The 17,799-nt window shown below is 42.4% G+C and overlaps 1 protein-coding gene across 3 annotated transcripts in view; it reads left to right on the top strand.

Moving 5' to 3' along the window:
• ptprsa (protein tyrosine phosphatase receptor type Sa) overlaps positions 1 to 17,799 on the top strand; it is a 226,312-nt gene that overhangs the window by 114,658 nt on the left and 93,855 nt on the right. For all 3 annotated transcript variants that reach the window (XM_041935428.1, XM_041935430.1, XM_041935429.1), the window contains one exon: positions 16,821 to 17,009. In XM_041935428.1, coding sequence (XP_041791362.1) covers positions 16,821 to 17,009 — 189 coding nt within the window. The remainder of the gene's footprint in view (positions 1 to 16,820; positions 17,010 to 17,799) is intronic.

The raw sequence follows: 17,799 nt of genomic DNA on the forward strand, positions 1-17,799 counted from the left end.
TTTCTTCACGTTGAGCAAGTTATAAATATGACGTGTCTATCTGTGTGTTTAGAAAGCCCACTGTGCACATCACAGTTCAGCGGAGATGCTCTCATGGAAGAAATAATCACGTTGGTTGAGTTAAACCTCAGTGGTGAAGCTATGGAGCTGCAGTTTTTCTTGTAAAGTAACATTCAAATATGCTCTGGGCTGTTTGAACCAAGAATCACCAGAGAGTCACCTCTGATACACACACGCACACAGCCAGTTCAGTTCTCAGCTCTGGTATTCTGTGAGTGCAACATACCAGACCTAGCCCTGACCTTCATTTGCAGCCGTGCACCTGCATGTGCACACACACACACTCATGCTCACATTCTACTTATTTTCTGTTGCCACTCCCAGTCAGGTGGAACCAATCAAACTCACCCATCTCTGTCTCTCATCAATCTCTTTCCAATCATCTTGCATATTCTCTGCCAAGCTGCAAGGCCTGCTTTTCATCCACTAGACTGATTTTGTTAATATCTATTTTTAGGTTTTTTTTTCTTTTAAGTTTCACCTCCTAACCCTTCCTAACCCAGTGGTGGAAGAGGTATTTAAATCCTTTATTTAAGTAAAAGTAGAAATAATAAAAACAGCCCTGTTTGAGGGATGCTGAATGGTTTATATAATTTAAGAAGCAGGATAATGTTGTCAAGCTGTAAAAAAAAAAAAATCACATTCAACATCACCAAATTTGGAGATACATGGTTTTCACTCGACAGGGTATGGAAAATAATGTAACATGGAAAGTAACTAGTAACTAAAGCTGTAAGACAAATATAGTGGAACAAAATGTGCAATATTTGCTCCTAAGATGTAGTGGAGGAGAAATATAAAGGTGCGTGAAATGGAAATACTGCAGTGAAGTACAAGTACAAGTACCACAAATGTCTTCTTCAGTACAGTACACTTGAGTAAAGTACTTGGTTACATTCCACACTATCCTCACCTCACCCACCACCCTACCCTGTCCTCTTTCTCTTCTCTTCTTTCTCTGGTGAAGGCTTCTTGTGATTTGTTCTGAGGTATAATAGAAACAGGTAAATATCAGGTAGGCAAGATATACATTTAAAACTAGTGTCTGTCAGAGTAAATGCAATCTATATAACTGCTACTCAGGCCAGACTTTGAACTCAGCTCTTAGTTTAAGATTGTTGGCAGAGAATGCAATACCGTTTCCATTTGGATTCCGCCATGTCAAACCGTGTGTTGACCAGTTTTCATTGTTCAATATGTTGTTTGTACAAGCGGCGTGTTGTTTTCTTGTTGTACGTGGATTCAGGTCACACACACTGCATGTGCCTTTTCATTTGCTGGTTTTAAATCGCCTGGAAACTCCGCCCATCTGACACAGAGCAGGTCATTGCCGGTCAGGTTCGGGAGCGCACCCACTATTAGCCGGGGGGGATTGGGCCGCAGCGTGCCCGCTGTTTGATCAGGCTGCCTGCTAATTGGCCGCTCTCCTGTGAAGGAGCAGGTGATGGTGAATTTTAATGGGATTCTGGATCTTGCGCACCATCAGTGAACAAATCAAGCCCAGTGATCAAGCCCTAGGTATGTCTTTATGGCAGAAGGGTTGTGAAACAGCAGGGGGCAGCCAGAAGTACAATGATGGAATGGGGGGTGAGCGGCAGCAAGAGGGAAGGAGAATTTGAGACAGAGAACAATCAACCTTTCAACCAATAGTGGCTGCAGGCCAAGCCTTAAGACATTCTATTTCATACCTTCACCTTTGATCTCTGCTCTCCATCTACCCTTTTCTTTCTCTCTCACACAATATCTCCACCATGATGTTCTGGACTTTCTGTCTCTCTCTTTCTCCTTTTGGGAGTGGACAGCAGCAAGTGGAGGGTGATGACTGGGTTTATGTGTGTGATACAGACATTTATCAAGTATATTTTAAATAAACTGCAGAAAGAATAATTATATGTATACTTACATAATATCTTACCTACCTACGAAGGTGAAGATAGAGGGAGGAAGAGGGAAAGAAAGGGGTTGACGAAGGTTGAACAAGATTAGGCTCACATTACGTTATGTTCTGATCTTCGCAGCTTTTAGTGTGCACATGTTTGCAGTCAGTGTTCAGAAAATGTGAGGTTTCTCCTCGTGTACGTGATGCAATCCGATTTCAGAATTGGTTCGGGTTCTGAAAGCCTGAGCCCAGGCTAAGACAAGACAGGAAGAGACAGTTTGAGAAAAGAGAGATGATAAGAAAGCAGGAAAAAGTAGAGAAAATTTCTCCCCCTTGCTGTTCATTTCATCAGTATTCCCTGTACGAATCTAACGAGCACCAGCACAAATACACATTTAGGTCTGTGAAATACTCCCCTTGACTTCACTCGTGACCCCTTGGGTTTTTGTAACCTCTTAAAACTTCATTTTACATCTTCTCACAGAGATATGATCATCGAGGAGAGAGAGAAACACACAAAAACTCTTCTCTCCTAAAACCTACTTTATGTGGATGTGAAAGTTTTTCTGTTTTTACATTTACATTTTTTTGTTTGTTTGTGGTCAGTCTTTTCTCTTTGTAGTGCTAATAGCGTGCTGTTTTGGTGTTGAAGGGTTGAATGCTGATTTTATTGTGTTTATTTTAGAGGACGAGGTTAGTTCAGGGCATCAGGCGGGCTGGATGAAAAATTAATAAGACACATAGTGAAACATGAGCAGGTGTGTGTGTGTCTGAGAGAGAGAGAGCAGGAGACAGAGAGAGTTAGCGTCCTGATATGTGTGCAAGCATGCATGTTTGACAGTCGGTGTGTGACAGAGAGTTTGTGGTGTGTTTAAGTCTTTGTGTGTGTGTGTGGGAGGAAGAGGGAGACAAAGTAAGGGAGAGAGAGAAAGCCAGCAGGCAGGCAGTGGCCGCCCTGTAATGAGACAGTGAAGAATAAGCTTGGCAGTATCAGCAACAGATCTGGCTGTTCTTCCCCTTCCTGTCCGCCTGCCTCTGAGGGACCCTTGCCCTCTCCCACTAGACTCATACACCTATACAGAGAGCAAGAAAGGTAAGAGAAAACATGTAGAAATGTGTGGCTGGAAGTTGAGAAGAAAAGAAAAAGAGGATGTATTCAAAATACTGGAATAAATAAATGAATAGATGAAGGAGAGATAAATTCCCATATCTCATTCTGCTTTTGTTGAGGGCTCAAGACAGCAGGCCCAGGGTTGCTAGACGAGGACAGCAATGGAGACGAGTTGCACACTCTGATGCAAGAAGCATTCAAAGTCTTTGGAGACTGAATAAAATGTTTTTCCACATTGAACTGCTTTTTTGCGTCTTGGCTGCATGTGTTCTCCTGATATACCTTCCAAAGTTTGTGTTTGTGCCTGCTAGCCAGGACAGCCTCGTTGAAAACGTTTGCATGAAAGTGTCCACAAAGTGACACGTACATACAGCAAGTGGCTCAAATGACCACGGAAAGAAAGAAGGCATGACTCTTAACGGAGCCTGAGACCCTCACGTGACTCCTGATTTCGTCCACACTGAGACAGTGCTGTGTACTCTCTGTATCTCCCTGAAAAACAAAAACAGTTCTCTTCCCAAGCAGCACTCACATGTGTTCAGTGCTGTTAAAATTATACTCAGCGTGGAGGTTACATGCTCATAATGAATTCATTTTTGCATGAGGCACATATTATCAGCTAGTTGGTGCACGGTGAACCGTTTGTTCTTCTATTGTGTTAGTGATCACAATAGCCAACGCTTCAGTTTTTCTTCTTTTTTTTTTGTGCTTCTTGCTTCCCTATCACTTTTGAGAAGGGTTATGTGTGCAGCAAATTTCTTGTCTTGTTCTGTGAGGATGCTCATGAGGTGCCGCTCCTTGTTGTGTTGGGATTCTTTAGCTGTTATTGGCGTATAGTGCAGTGCAGGCTTGGAACAAACAACATATGAAGAGGCGGATGTTGACCATGTGGATGGCCCTCGTGCCCCTGATATCTCATTGGTGGATTAATTGAGTTTTTTGTCCTCAGAAATATTCTTTTTGCTGTCTTTCAGTGACTCTGGTGCTTCCTTTCCACTCTTGGAAGATATCTCTCCACTCGTCTTTTGCCTTTTCCTGCACCCCCACTTCATACCTCCATATTGGCATTTGTATGCCTGCCAGACTATTGCCAGCCTTCTATCTTTCTCACCGCATCCTCTCTTGTAGAAAAAAGTTCCCTGCAGAGGAAATTCACTCAGATGAGAGTTTATGGCCTTTGAATCCTTTGATCCTCGGAACCTGTAATGCAGTAATCATGTGTGATTGGAGGATGAAGAAGGGGGACACAAGCTGATAAAGGAGAAGGAGGGAGAGAGAGAAAGGAGGTGGTGCTGATTGAGCGGGATAAGTGGAAGAAGCTTGCCTCTAGCTAGGGGTGGCTGGCACCTGAACTTTCACCATCAATTTCATATAATTCCTGCTCAAGTAAAGCGACCCTGGTCACCCTAGACATCTGGCCACTATAAGGCAGCGGGATAGAGTCACAAGGAGGAAAAAAGGAAGGAGATGGAGAACGAGAACCAAGCAGAAGAGGGGTTTGAGTCTGGCTGATTGGTTTATTACTGCCAAGAAAGTTTAGATAAATGGATCCTGTGTCTCGGCAACGTTGGCCTGGAGACTAAATTGAAAGATCAGTGTCTCCGAGACACTTTCAGAATGATAAGCACTCACTGGTTTGATTGTCCTGGTGGTTCAACCTGTGGCAGTACAGATAACCTTATGTTTCCACTTGTATCAGGTCATTTTCATAATCTGTTCCTTAATGAAGAAGTTAGAGTGGCTTTTTCTTCTTTTTTCTCTGTAAAGCAGCCATAGCTACCTTCCATTTGTAGAGCCCCAAATACGACAGATAACACTATCTCATGACCACAGAATATAATGTAATATACCAGTAATAGCAATGTAATATAACAACAATGTGTTTCATTTATTGCCTTTGCCTCCGCTCAGTCACCTAAATAAATGAATTGCTACATCCCCAAAAACATGTCAAAATCTGTATGAAATTCTTTTAAATTACCAGTTGGATTTCCTGCATCTGGTTCCTACCTGTTTTTTCTATTAAATTTCATTAACCAGTATGTTGGTCACATATTATTTTTTTCTTGAATAACAGAAAATGTAAATCATTACTCTGCAATTCTGCAAATACTGCTGGTCAGAGTACATTTTTGGGCACATATTCATATTAATGTTGAATTGGATGAACAGTGCGGCTGGACATGGGATTTCCCAGCTCACAATGGCTTTTAACTACATGCCAATTCTAATTATAAAAATTTCATTTTGGAACACATTTACATTTATACACTTATAGAAGATGAGCATGTGGATTAAAAAAAAAAAGAAATCAAATCAACAATTCCAACTATACTCGGATAGCACTTCTAGTTCCACACCTGAGCAGGGAATGAGAGTTGGGTGAAAGAGGTGGTTCCTGTGGAAACGGTGTGAGTGACGACCTTTGGAGTGGCCCAAGTCATGCATAAAGAAGAGCGAGGGGATGTGGCCCGGACCACCAGCCTCATGCATATCCATGAGCCACCGGCCCAGGTGACCGAAGTCATACAACACGGAGGTCGTGCTGTGGGCCCTGCAGGATTGGCAGAATTGAAAAGACTTAAAGTCCTGCATGCTTCACAAGTGCCATGCTTCTTCTGATAAAAGTTGGATGATGAGATTAACAGCATGACTGTTGGTATTTCTTCAATGATGGGAGGATCCAACTCAGCTAAGACTGATTAGATTAGTGTAATAAGTCTTTAACAAGTTCTGACACAGTGTTAGAGCATTGTGGTTGTTTGTGAGATGTAAGGTGTACTTATCAGAGGGACAAGTGGAGGACAAGAGTGCGAAGGAAGTCGCAGTCAGAGAGAGGCCGAGTTGGAAGATGCTGTCCAGGACTTCTTCATGATTACAAAGCTCGTGTTCTGGAGTGCAGCCGAGATCCTACTGGATTTAACAGCAGCTGTTCATATTTAAAGAACATTGTGCTCCTTGGCTCTGAAAGTGCAACTCTGCATCCAGCACGTGTTGCTCGAGCCTCTGTCCATCCCCTCTGTCACATACTTCATTGAAAAACACGGAGTTCAGGTTAAGCATCACGTCTCTGCGTAAATCGGGATGTCACTGGGTTGATACAGCTGAAATTGTTTTTTTCATTTGGTACATAATGTACCATATTTATTTTTCCTTTTATTTCCTCCAGGCTTCTGTTACTGACAGAGGAGAAAGTTCAACCACTCACCAATTTCTCTGTCAGACGCTGCTTTACAGCAGGAAATGATGGTGAAATTGCAGCCAGAGTCTTCTGTTGTCCACTTTTCTTCCTAATAGTCCTGTTTGTTAACCAGCTTATCAGCATTCTACCGACAACCTCTTGTTCTTGTCATCTTTTTAAGTGACTTATTTTTCCAACACTGTTACTGTTTTCGCCCCGGTGGGTGCCCACACCCTCTGTGACCCTTTTTGCCGTGTCCACTTGTCATCTCCACATGCCAAAGTGACATTAAGTAATTACAAGGGAGTCTTCTGACTGGCCCTCTGATCTTTCCAGCCACCACATATTCATAATTGTTGCTCTACTCACCAAAGGCGCCTCCAAACCTGTCAGTACTGGCTTAATTACACTAAGCTAATGGCCCGCCAAGGCAATGATCTCACACTCCAGCCCCTCCCATCCAAATCCTTTTGCAATTACTGTCAGTCTTTGTTTTGAGGTTTTGGTGTTTGTTCGGCTGAGACTAGTTGCTTTGGCAGAAAATGGCACAATGCAGCCGCTCAGCCCTCTCAGTCTCTTGATGTTTCGGTCCAAAGTTGCTCATCAAGCTTAGAGCGGCCTTTGCTCCACATGTCAGGAGTGGCAAGTTTTGATTCTCACACACGTGTAACCCTTGTTCTCCCCCTGTTAAAGCAGCCATTTGAGCCTTTAGGTCTTCCACACAGACAAAAATCCACACCGACTTTTTATGGAATGACAAAACTGTTCTTAATAGATCGTTTTTTCTGCTAACCACAGAGAAGGTCCTGCCGAAGAACAGTGACGAGTTGGAAAATACTGACACAAGGGAAGAGGAGAATTCACAGTTATTGTGCAGGCTGTTTAAATGATAACTTCTAAAACTTAGTTTGCAGTTGGGAGGCTGCTCATGGCTCCGAATTCATCGCCCAACGTTTTGAGTATGCAGCGCCTCGGTGAGCTGTCACAGCACGCTTTCTCATCAATGTCATCATTAATTAGATGTGACAAAATCATTATGGCACCGAGTTACATTGTCTGACAACATCCAAGCCTATGAAGTTATTATAAAAAAGTTGCAGAAAAACTCTCCAGAGCACTTTTCATGGAAAACCACCTCTGACGACTACATGTTAAATTACGAGGGTGGTAAAGTATATGTATGAAAGGGGCTACACAAACCATTACGCACAGCATGTTCCATCCTCGGTTGGAGGCTGTATTTCATTAGAATGAAGCTGAGCTGTTCTTGTGATTGAATGAGATGGAACACTGTATATTACATTCTTTACAACTCTCACCTCTCTAACAATTAAACAATAGAAATCCATATTTTAAAGGCTTGTACAGTTTGCCCACTCTGTGCAGTAAACTGACATCAGGTTTCAAGGTGCCCACTGCGCCACACACAGAAACACACGCACACACACACTCAAAGCCACCCACCACTAAACCAGACCTGACTGGTTGACGTTTCTCTACAGTGAGGCACTTCCTTTAATGGCCCCGGCCTCATCTCCTGTCTCCCCTGGAGTTCGCCTGTCTTGCCCCAGATGCCTCAGGAGCCTGACGAGAGAGAGAGAGAGGGAGGGAGAGGGACATAGACTTCCACTGGGTTGAGAAGGATAAACAGATTTTTTTTTTCCCCCTTTTATGTTGTTTTTTTTCCCCCCTCCACCTCTTCTCCTCGCAGGCAGGGGATCTTTGGAGCTGTCCTAGACAATTACTCCTCTCTCCTGTGTGCGCTGTGTCTATCATGGTGGCTCACCACATCAGGGAAACAGCCTTTAGTCAGTGCAGCTTTCTCCTGTTCATGAGTTTTAATAAAAGTAGTACACTGATGTAATGCTAATCTTGGTGATTCAAGAAATTATGAGGAAGCGAAGGCAATCTGTGCTTTGAAAGTAGCACAAAAAGGACACATCGCACAAGGTATATGTAACAAACATTTGTCAATTCTAATTTGTTACTGTAACATTTAAGTGTTTGCATCTACCACAAGCTTGTCATTTGGACTTTATATGGACACTGGTGCAGCAGCTCAGGCCAGAATCATTATTTTAATAGGCTGAATACATGTGAATCATAAATCGCATTTCTCTCTCACATGCTGACAGCACCAGTAGTGTGTTTTTTTTTTGTTTTGTTTTTTTTTTTAAACATATCAGCCAAGTGGTGTGTGTGTGGAGACTAGATCTTAAAAATAATAAAAGATAAGTCGTAGTAGTTTCAGAAAGAGTTTATTTTCTTTAACATTTATTAATAGGTGGGTAAAACACTAAACAGATCATTCGCCATTTCCTTTATAAGTTAGCAAACATTTTTCAGAAGCCTCATATTCTCAAAATATAACAGCCCCTGATTTTGTATTCTTTTGTTCCAATTCTTTGCTTATAATGGACAGGGAATGATGCCCTGTACGTAGCATACACACTAGCATTACCCTGCTCAGCCTGGGGGTGAAAAAATTGTTTCCTACTTGGTGCTATCTATAAACAGGTTTTTCATTACTTGGTTTGGGTACTGCTTTATGCCATCAATTCCTCTTGTCCTTGATTCTTTTGGCTTTCCCATTTGACAAAACTGTGGTCATAGCTGCTACCTGTGGTGGTTGCTGCCATTTCCCCAAAATATCCCCCTCTTGGCTGCCATAACTGTCTCTCTTTGGCAAACAAGCTGTATACTTGCTGTTTAGCTCAGTGGTGATGATAGCTTTATGATCGTGTCCTAATATGGGCAGTGTTCAGAATTGGACGTGGTGTGGAAAGTGTGTGCAAGCCGGCAACAGCCAGAACCGTTAGAACAGTCGGTTTGGTTGCCAGGTTGGAGTTCTTGTCATTCTCACCCATTAACATTTTCACCATTTGCCTGTTTAGCCTCTTAAAACGTATAGGGGTCAACAGCAGGACTCAAGGGCGATTTAATAGAACACCCAGCTGCTAGGAAATTAAGCCTGTGACCTCCCTCCTGGTCGTTTTTGCTCTCTTCAGAAACAGCAAACCGAAAAACCTAAAACATAAACAACACACATTTAGTGCATGCAAAACTTGTCTAAAACTGACTTTTTATTATTATCTCCCAGCCTCAGGGACCTGCAGGTTATACAGTCAGCCAAGAGTTACCTTAAATTCTGAAGTAAACTGCTTGCCTCTGTAAACGCATATAAAACACCAACAAGAAAAGAAAAAGTAATGGATGGTTTACCTTTGGATTCTTAATATGGTAAGAAAGCTGACCCCACAAACTCATTTTGCAGTGCAATAAGCAGTGCTGCAAACTTCTGCCTTACTTTCAATGCTCAGTCTCTCTCTCTCTCTCTCTCTCTCTCTCTCTCTCTCTCTCTCTCTCTCTCTCTCTCTCTCTCTCTCACTCCCTCCCTCTTCTTTTCTCTCATCTGGCCTTTCAGACTGTTTCTCTCAGGTTGTGTTTTGGAGATTTTGATGTAAATGTTGCCCTTGGTGGCTAGATGCACTAGGTGTGGAGAATACCAATGGGACATCAGGCGTCTTTCCGGGAACAGAGCAGGGGGGTAGAGGTTGAGTGCTGGCTGTATAATAACCATTATTCGGCTGAGATGGCTATCCGGAGAGGGCTATCGGTGCTGGGGCCAGACACACTGTGATTAGATTTCCCCTGTGTAGCTATTCTTCTCTGTCCCTGGATATTTCTGTGTCACTGTTCCCCCGTCCTCCTTTGTGTAATTCTCAAGGATTCAGCAGGACTCCAATTGATCCCTGAATTCAGGGAATGTCACATAAAGACACATTGAAGTTAGGGAAAGTACAGAATTTAATTCAACTTCCATTTGAAATTGAAGTAGACTGTGTGATATGACCAAAATCCTATATCATTTCATACCGAGATAACGATACATATCAGGATATAGCACATTTTCTTAAATTCAATGAGTGAGTCATTTTTAAAAAAAGCTTATTCCTTATTAGTTCTTGAATGATATACTCGATGTGTACTGTTTTCTGGTCCATGTCAGAGTTTTCAAACCACATCCATGTGACAGAAGTAGCCCCCCTGTTAGGTCAGAGCTCCTTGTTTTGTCTTGGCAGGTTGGAGTCCTTCTCCTGTTCAGAATTATCCTGATCTGTGTCATGTTCACTGTCCTCCATGTTTGTTTGTGTTGCCATGACGCACATTTCCCTGCTGTATCCGTGCCGTGCGGAAGCCCTCAAAGCGTCATCCAAATGATGAAAAGAGACCACAGGTATAAACAGTGGAGCATGATATGAAAAGATAGATGTTTTCTTTATCTTCACGCAATATACAGTGTATCATAATATCACACTTGCTGGAAGATACACATTTGGCTGTATACCTTCATCACACATTACCAGCTTTTAACCCCCAAAGATAAAACTATTCGGTGTCACAAACTGGACTCCACAGACTGGAGTACTGTTTGATTGGAATAAAAGACCAGAAGTTACAGTACACCTGGTTTCACACAGTCTTTTCAATAGCATTTGGCTTTTAGCTGCTTTACTTCACAGCACAACCAGTGCAGAAAAAAGATAGATTCATCTCTTTTGCAACATAAACCGTGCAAGCTCATTGTGTTGAACGTACTCTAAGTACGGAAACATCTACTTGTTTATTTGTTGTCGAGCTTATACGATCACTGGGATGAGAACCATATGTGGTCCACATTTGTGAGGGAACCTTGTAGACTCAACCATTGTGGTGACAGTTCGGGGAACTATGCTGCCCTATGCTGACCATTAATTGAGGCGTCACCCAGCTTCTAGTTAGTGCCTTACACATGTGCATGTTTGGCAATGTACAGCTTTCATGTCGTTCCAGTTCCAAGATAAATCTGACATAGCTTTTGCCAGCACGAACATGCATAAACCTTTCATTCGCACATGCATTATTTAAAATACACATCCCAAAATACAGTTGTACCCCAGGTGTACAACAGAAACTCCTTCTTTACGCAGACACTCTTCTCTTGTCTCTGGCCTGCCTGTTTGATCGCTTTGGCCCTCTGGCTGTGATGTAGGTGCAGAGCAAAGGGAACAGCATTGTCTAGAGTCGGAGCAGCCGGGTCTGCCCGTTAGTTAAACATCTATTTATTCAGACTGCTGTTATGTGTGTGAAAGAGAGCATGCCATCGGTACTCTTCATCCTCTTCCACTGTGTTTATCATCCTCACGCTCTATAGCTCCTAATCTTAACCTATGTTTCCTTCTCTTTCTCTCTCTCTCTCTCTCTCCTCTTCCTCCTCCTCCTCCTCCTTTCCCTTGCTCTCTCTCGGTCTCTCTCCCAGCAGTCCCTCTGTGGTGTTAATGCGCAGACCTGCTTAAAGCCTGTGTCTCTGTGCTGTGGCGCTGGGTAATCAGTTAACCTGATTATGCTGCTGATGAAATTAAATCATTTCAGTAAGTGAAAATAATAATATGAGTAATAGGTGCGGGGGACGGCGGAGCACCCCACGGCATTTGCTGCTGTCCCAGCCAGTTTTACTTCTCTCCATCTCTCTCTTACTATATTACTATAGCTCTCTCCACTATATCAGATAATTGATCAGAACAAGCAGCTTTGACGCCACATGTCATGTGTAATGCTATATACTGTAGCTAATTGAGCAAAAACATTTGGGTAAAACCAGCACTACAAGAGGAACCTCGGTGGCTCACCTGTTAGAGCGCGTATGTATCAAGGCTGAGTCCTCACCGCAGCAGCCTGGGTTAGATTCCAGCCCGAGGCCCTTTGCTGCATGTCATCCCCTCTCTCTCTCCCTGCTTTTCCTGTGTCTCTCCAGCTGTCACTATCATGCAGTTAAGAGCAGAGGTGCCAAAAAAATAAAAATCACAAAAAAGAAACAGCACTATGAAAGTCATAGGTTTATTCTCTGTGTAGGGTAGCAGCTTTTCTCGGTGGGTAGAGAAAGGAACTGCAAGGCGCCGGGGTGTTCATTATAGCAGAGCGTAGGGTGGCTGTTCTACTCATGGCACTGTAAAGTACATTTGATAACATGATATTACATTGAATGTGCAAGGGATGGTGAATAATCCATAATTATGTTGCTTTATAGTGGTTATGGTATAGAAGTAGACGTTCCAAGATTTCTTTTACATTTTTACAAGGACCACTCATTCATCAGTACACTGTATTCACTGGGTCCTCTGGAAAAAGCGAACATGCCCACCAAATGGCATATTTAATCATAAAGCCCTTTTCTATAGAGCTGTAGGAATCTGGTACAGTTATGACTATACCAGGTTTGGTAAAAATAGATATTTTGGAAGCAACGAATCTCTGGAAATGAGATTAGTCGGGAGTGAATGAGTCGAAAGGACGAACCTTTTAAGAGGGCCACACTTAGCATGATAGAAAGCAGGACGCAACAGCAGGCATGAGTCGGCAGATTAACAGCCGGGCAGTGGCTAAGCTAACCAGAGGCTGATTAAAGGCTTTGCACCTGTCACTTGTGTAATGATATTAAATGGCAAAGCGAAATTAAAGACAATTATGGATAATGATGACACTCAAGCTGAACCCAAAAAGCCAAAGAGAATGACAAAAATCAAAATCTAAATAAGGTCAACCACAGCCTGTAGAGGGCTTAGCTTCGGATGCCGATCACACCAGCTGTTGCACTGAATGGACATCACAGTAACCCTCCCTAGGTTATTGTTCTTCCTCTTGCATGACTTCAGAGCCTTCTGTAATTAAGAGGGATGGGCATTTCAAGCAAAAAGAGTATTTCATATTCAGTAGGAATGATTCTACTGTTCTTCGACACCCGTCAACCCCACCCCACCCTCTGCGTGCACACATGCACAAACATATTTTTTTAGGCAAGACAATAGTCTCATAAACTTTATTTTTATGATTTAATGACTATTCGAAAATTCTGACCCAACCGTCCTAACTGATAGATGCATTATGCATGCTGCAGTCTGACCTGTCCAAATCATGTTTTGTGCAGATGAATGGTTTTTAATCTTGTTAACTACGGAATGGTCTCGGTGGTGTCTTCGTAAGACCTTAGTGATTCCTGCAAAGTGTTGTACATCACAGCAGTGGAGAGGACCAAGCTGAGCTGCTCACGTGCCCATCACCAGCATATGCCAACAAGTATACAAACACTGACCAATTTCCGAATCAACAGGATGCATCCAAATGGCTTTTGTGGCACTTTAAAAAACAAGGTGCCCCAACAAAGGAGATGGGCTGCATGCTGGGAAGATTAAGACTGTCTTTGAGTGCCCCCACCTTGTCTGTTGAACCAAGTGTACCTGTGGAGTAGTAAGAGCTTCTTTTTTTTTTTTTTTTTTTATCCTAATGAACGGGGCTTGATATGCACCAAATCGGGAAGATGATCCTCAGATCAGACTCAATTCGATAGTTAGTTTTTTACTTGGTCTTATTTTAGCTTTAGCATTTAAATTGTGATAAAGAACATTAAAGGTGAATGAATGTGTGTCTGTGGGATAAAAATCTTGGCACGAGTGTATCTGCAGCATGTGTCTCATAGCTCTGTAGTGTGATTATTGTTGGCCTAAGTGACAATGGCTGCTCCCGGCAAAACAGACACAGACACCGTCATTGACCAGTAGTGCGCATGCATTGATTCTATTTGTCCTATGAAGATTTGTCATCACAGAGAACCCCCAGCACACATCATAGAAATGCAATTGCTACGCCATTATGGGGAACTGGCCCTTTGGGAATTCTAGGATACTATCAGCCCATATCATTGGTTGCCTTCTCCCCTTCACAGTCTGGCTGGCTAACCCTGAAGTAACACTCCCTCGATGAGTGATCTATTTATTTTTGCATGGCCGCCTTTATCGACAGAGCCTGTAAGCTTCAGGGGGGAAGATGGTATCAGACTCTATTCCTGGGGAAGCAAGTAACCAGCATACATGCCATTTATTCAGGAACGGCTGCTGGCGCTGTATCAGGTCAGGGCAGCTGTAACGATAGCGTAATCTCTCCATGAATCCACCACCCCTGCTTCTTGTTTTCTGCTGTTTTGCTTGGTTTGTTTGTTTGTTCGCCCACCTTTTCCTGCCCTCCCTTGCCCCTTCAGGCAGATTTCCTCTGTCACTTGCCTTATTTCATTCATCTCAAATCCACTTGCTCTGTTTATGTTTTCAGCTTCATTACTGTTGTCTTTGTAGGCCGAGTTAATGTGATGTGAAGCACAGACTGGCCTGGGCAACATCAAATACATTGGATGTAACACCCAGAGAGCGGGCCAGACCTACCCTTTGCAGATATGCTTCTCCAGCAGATAGAACTAGGTAGAGGGGGTACGAGTGTGCACCACCTTTTATGGCATCTGATACATAGATCATTGATGGCACACAGAAGAGGGAGTTTGTGAGAACATCTGTCTTGTTCTGAAGTTTCTAAAGTGAAACGTAGGTTTGCCGTTGCTTTTCTAAGCTTCAGGGGAACTCGGTATAAAGAGATTATACAGGGATGATCATTAATAATCGATGGAGAAGATACAGCACGGAGCCTAAAACAGTGTAAATGCCTGTACTCCTTTGAACCTAGCATTGAAATATTCATTGTGTGCTGCTAATGTCAGCCTTAGTTAGAGGTAACCTGTCTGGACTTCGTTTTTAGACCCTCTGGTTCCTCCTTCCTGTATTTTTTTTTTTTTTTTTTAATTTTCTAAGATCCAGTATTTCAAAACATGAACACATATGACCTTTCCACCCGTTGTCTCCATACAAGCCTAGTGCATAATGTAGGTGCATAAGTCTTTTTCTAATTTATCTTGTGAACTAAAGGATAAAAGAATCCATTATGTAAGCTACATTGAAATTGTTGCTGTCATTTTGCCTTCTTTTTAATGTGAAATACTTAACTGACATGATTTAAACTGAGAAAACATTGGTCAAAAACATAATTTTGAAATAGTAATCGCTTCAATCCATCATGATTTCACTGCTCACAGTCTTATTTATATAAAGTGGAAAATATAATATGGAGTAGCTCTCCTTGTCCCTGAAAGGCAGACAAAGGCGGGCCCTGCGTCAGTGACTCTAAAACTGCGACTCAACTTACTGTCCTGATTTCCCTTAATTTAACGCTCCCCGGGTGCCAGCAACACCACCATGATGTCTGCAGAGTGGACATGAGGTCATTGGCTCTCCAGATGAACGGTGACCTCTGCTGTGCCACTGGCCAGCATCTTAGTCAGTCAATCTTCTCCAAGTTGCGATGTGGCCTTGGGCTTCTGATGCATATTACCACTCGGGGTACTCCCCCCTCGGCCCTCATCATCTAAGAATGAGTCACGGCTGTGGCTCCAGTCAGGGTAGAGGTCAAGCGATTTCACCCATAGGACTAATTGCCCCAAGAGAGCAGGGAGTCCGCATGAGAACAATGACCACAGAACACACTACACTGTCATCTCTTAACAGAGAAATAATTGCTCAATCATGCATGAGTATTAGCTGCAAGGATACCACAATCTCTGTGGAAAAAAAATAATAATACAAGTGCTGGCTAGTGTGATGGTTCTTGAATTAGTGTAGCAGTAATGGCAGTCAAATGGGCTTAAATCTTACCCTCATACACAACTGCTGCACCATTAGCGCCAGAGTGAAATCTGACCGATTACATCTCTCAATTGGTATTCAGCCCTAGACCACTGGGGGTTAGACTGTGTCTCAGCAAAGTAGTGGTTTTGCAGGGGTCTGTGTAACCTCAAATTGACTTGAGTGTCATTTATTTCACTGAACATGGGGAAACTAGATGGAGAATTTGCTGGGATTACCAGGCCTCTCTTCTGATATTGGTTTTCACTCCACTATTTCCTCCCTCTAATCTTCCATTTGCATTCAAAGCCTTTTATTACTACCGGTTGTACTTGTACAATATATGCAGGGAGTCAGTGTCCTCCTTAAGGGCATTTATATAAGACACATGGCCCTTCATGGACAAGCCAGTTGGTAGTGGGAATGCAGTCTGTGAGTATCTGGCCACAGGATGGTTTCTTCAACCATTGGAATGTTAGCCCATTTTCTTAGAAAGAGGAAGTCAAAGAAAGCACAATTGTTTGGTTTTTTTTTTGTTTGTTTTTTTTCCTGGTCTTTGTTCTTAAATCTCTTCAATGCCTCAACGCCGCCCTCTGGGAGAGCCAGACTCTTAATGAAATGCACTGTACATGTGTATTCAAGCCTGATATCCTCAATTGGTTTATTCTACTGGCTGCTGTACATGGCTGGGCTATGATCTCACCCTCCTAAGGTGCATTTGTCTCAGTGGTCAAGAGTAAATCAGGACAAGGAAAAAAGCAACATGCTGAGTACAAATGCATCATTAAAATCTGTGGTCTGTCTGCTTGATGTTACATTTTTGAGGGGACTGGGGAATGGGATTATATGATTCAAGGTTTATGGTAACATTGGAACTATGTTAATGTAAAAGTTCTTGTTTAGTATGGATACATACACATAATTGATTGATTGATTGATTGATTCCTTTATTTCGAACATGTAAAAAACAAAGAAAGACAGAGCAAACAGACTATAATAATATACTATGTTTTCAGAGGATTCATGCCCCCTCTTTTCCTGTTCTTTTCACAGAGGACCTACTTCCACCAGGCTTCCCTAACATTGACATGGGCCCTCAACTGAAAGTGGTGGAGCGCACTCGAACAGCCACCATGCTCTGTGCTGCCAGTGGCAACCCTGACCCAGAAATCACCTGGTACAAAGACTTCCTGCCCATTGACCCCAGTGCGAGTAATGGACGGATCAAACAGCTACGCTCAGGTAAGGAAATCCCAAGCCAAACCAGTTGCTGCCTTTTCCACTCTTATTAACTTGAGCACTTATTTGATTTCCCAGGACATTTTTGGCTATAGTTAACATTGTTGTTTTTGTTCTTTGCAGCTGATGTGGTCTTTTTTTCCCCAAAAACTGTTAGATAATGTTATAAGTGTGACTGAGAACACTGTACCTTTCAACAGATTCATATCTCCGACTTGGGAACACACACTATGTAACTTTGTGATAAGGAAAACATCAGATACTGCAACACTTACTGAAGTAACATATCACTTTGAGGTGGAAACACTACCTCAGTGAAAAGATTTAAGGAACTAAACACTATGCTTTGTTTTTAGGTTAGGTGAATGGATGATGATCTTGTTGAGTTGCAGGGATCTTATTCAACCCAGACAGGAGAGTGTGCAATCTTTGCATCATATTAAAGATGTGACAGTCACCTTACATAGATATGACACAATATTTTACGTTGAAAAGTAAAATAAATGTGTTGTGACCCAACTGAACTTTCGTGTTTACCATGTTTAAAGCATTTAAACGTGTAAACGTCATGAAGACAAGCTAAACTTCCTAGATTACACCATGAGAAGTATATAACACTATAAAGGTCAAGCATTGTATCCGAGTGCTCTGTTTTGTACAACCCCGATTCCAAAAAAGTAAAACATAAATAAAACAGAATGTGACAATTAGCTAATCCTTTTTGACAAATAGTCAAGTGAAAACAGTACAAAGATGACATGATTGGGTTTGAAAGGGGCATCCTCCAAAAGCT

This window comes from Chelmon rostratus, chromosome 4 (assembly GCF_017976325.1).
Source record: "Chelmon rostratus isolate fCheRos1 chromosome 4, fCheRos1.pri, whole genome shotgun sequence".
In the NCBI taxonomy this organism is placed as follows: Eukaryota; Metazoa; Chordata; class Actinopteri; order Chaetodontiformes; family Chaetodontidae; genus Chelmon; species Chelmon rostratus.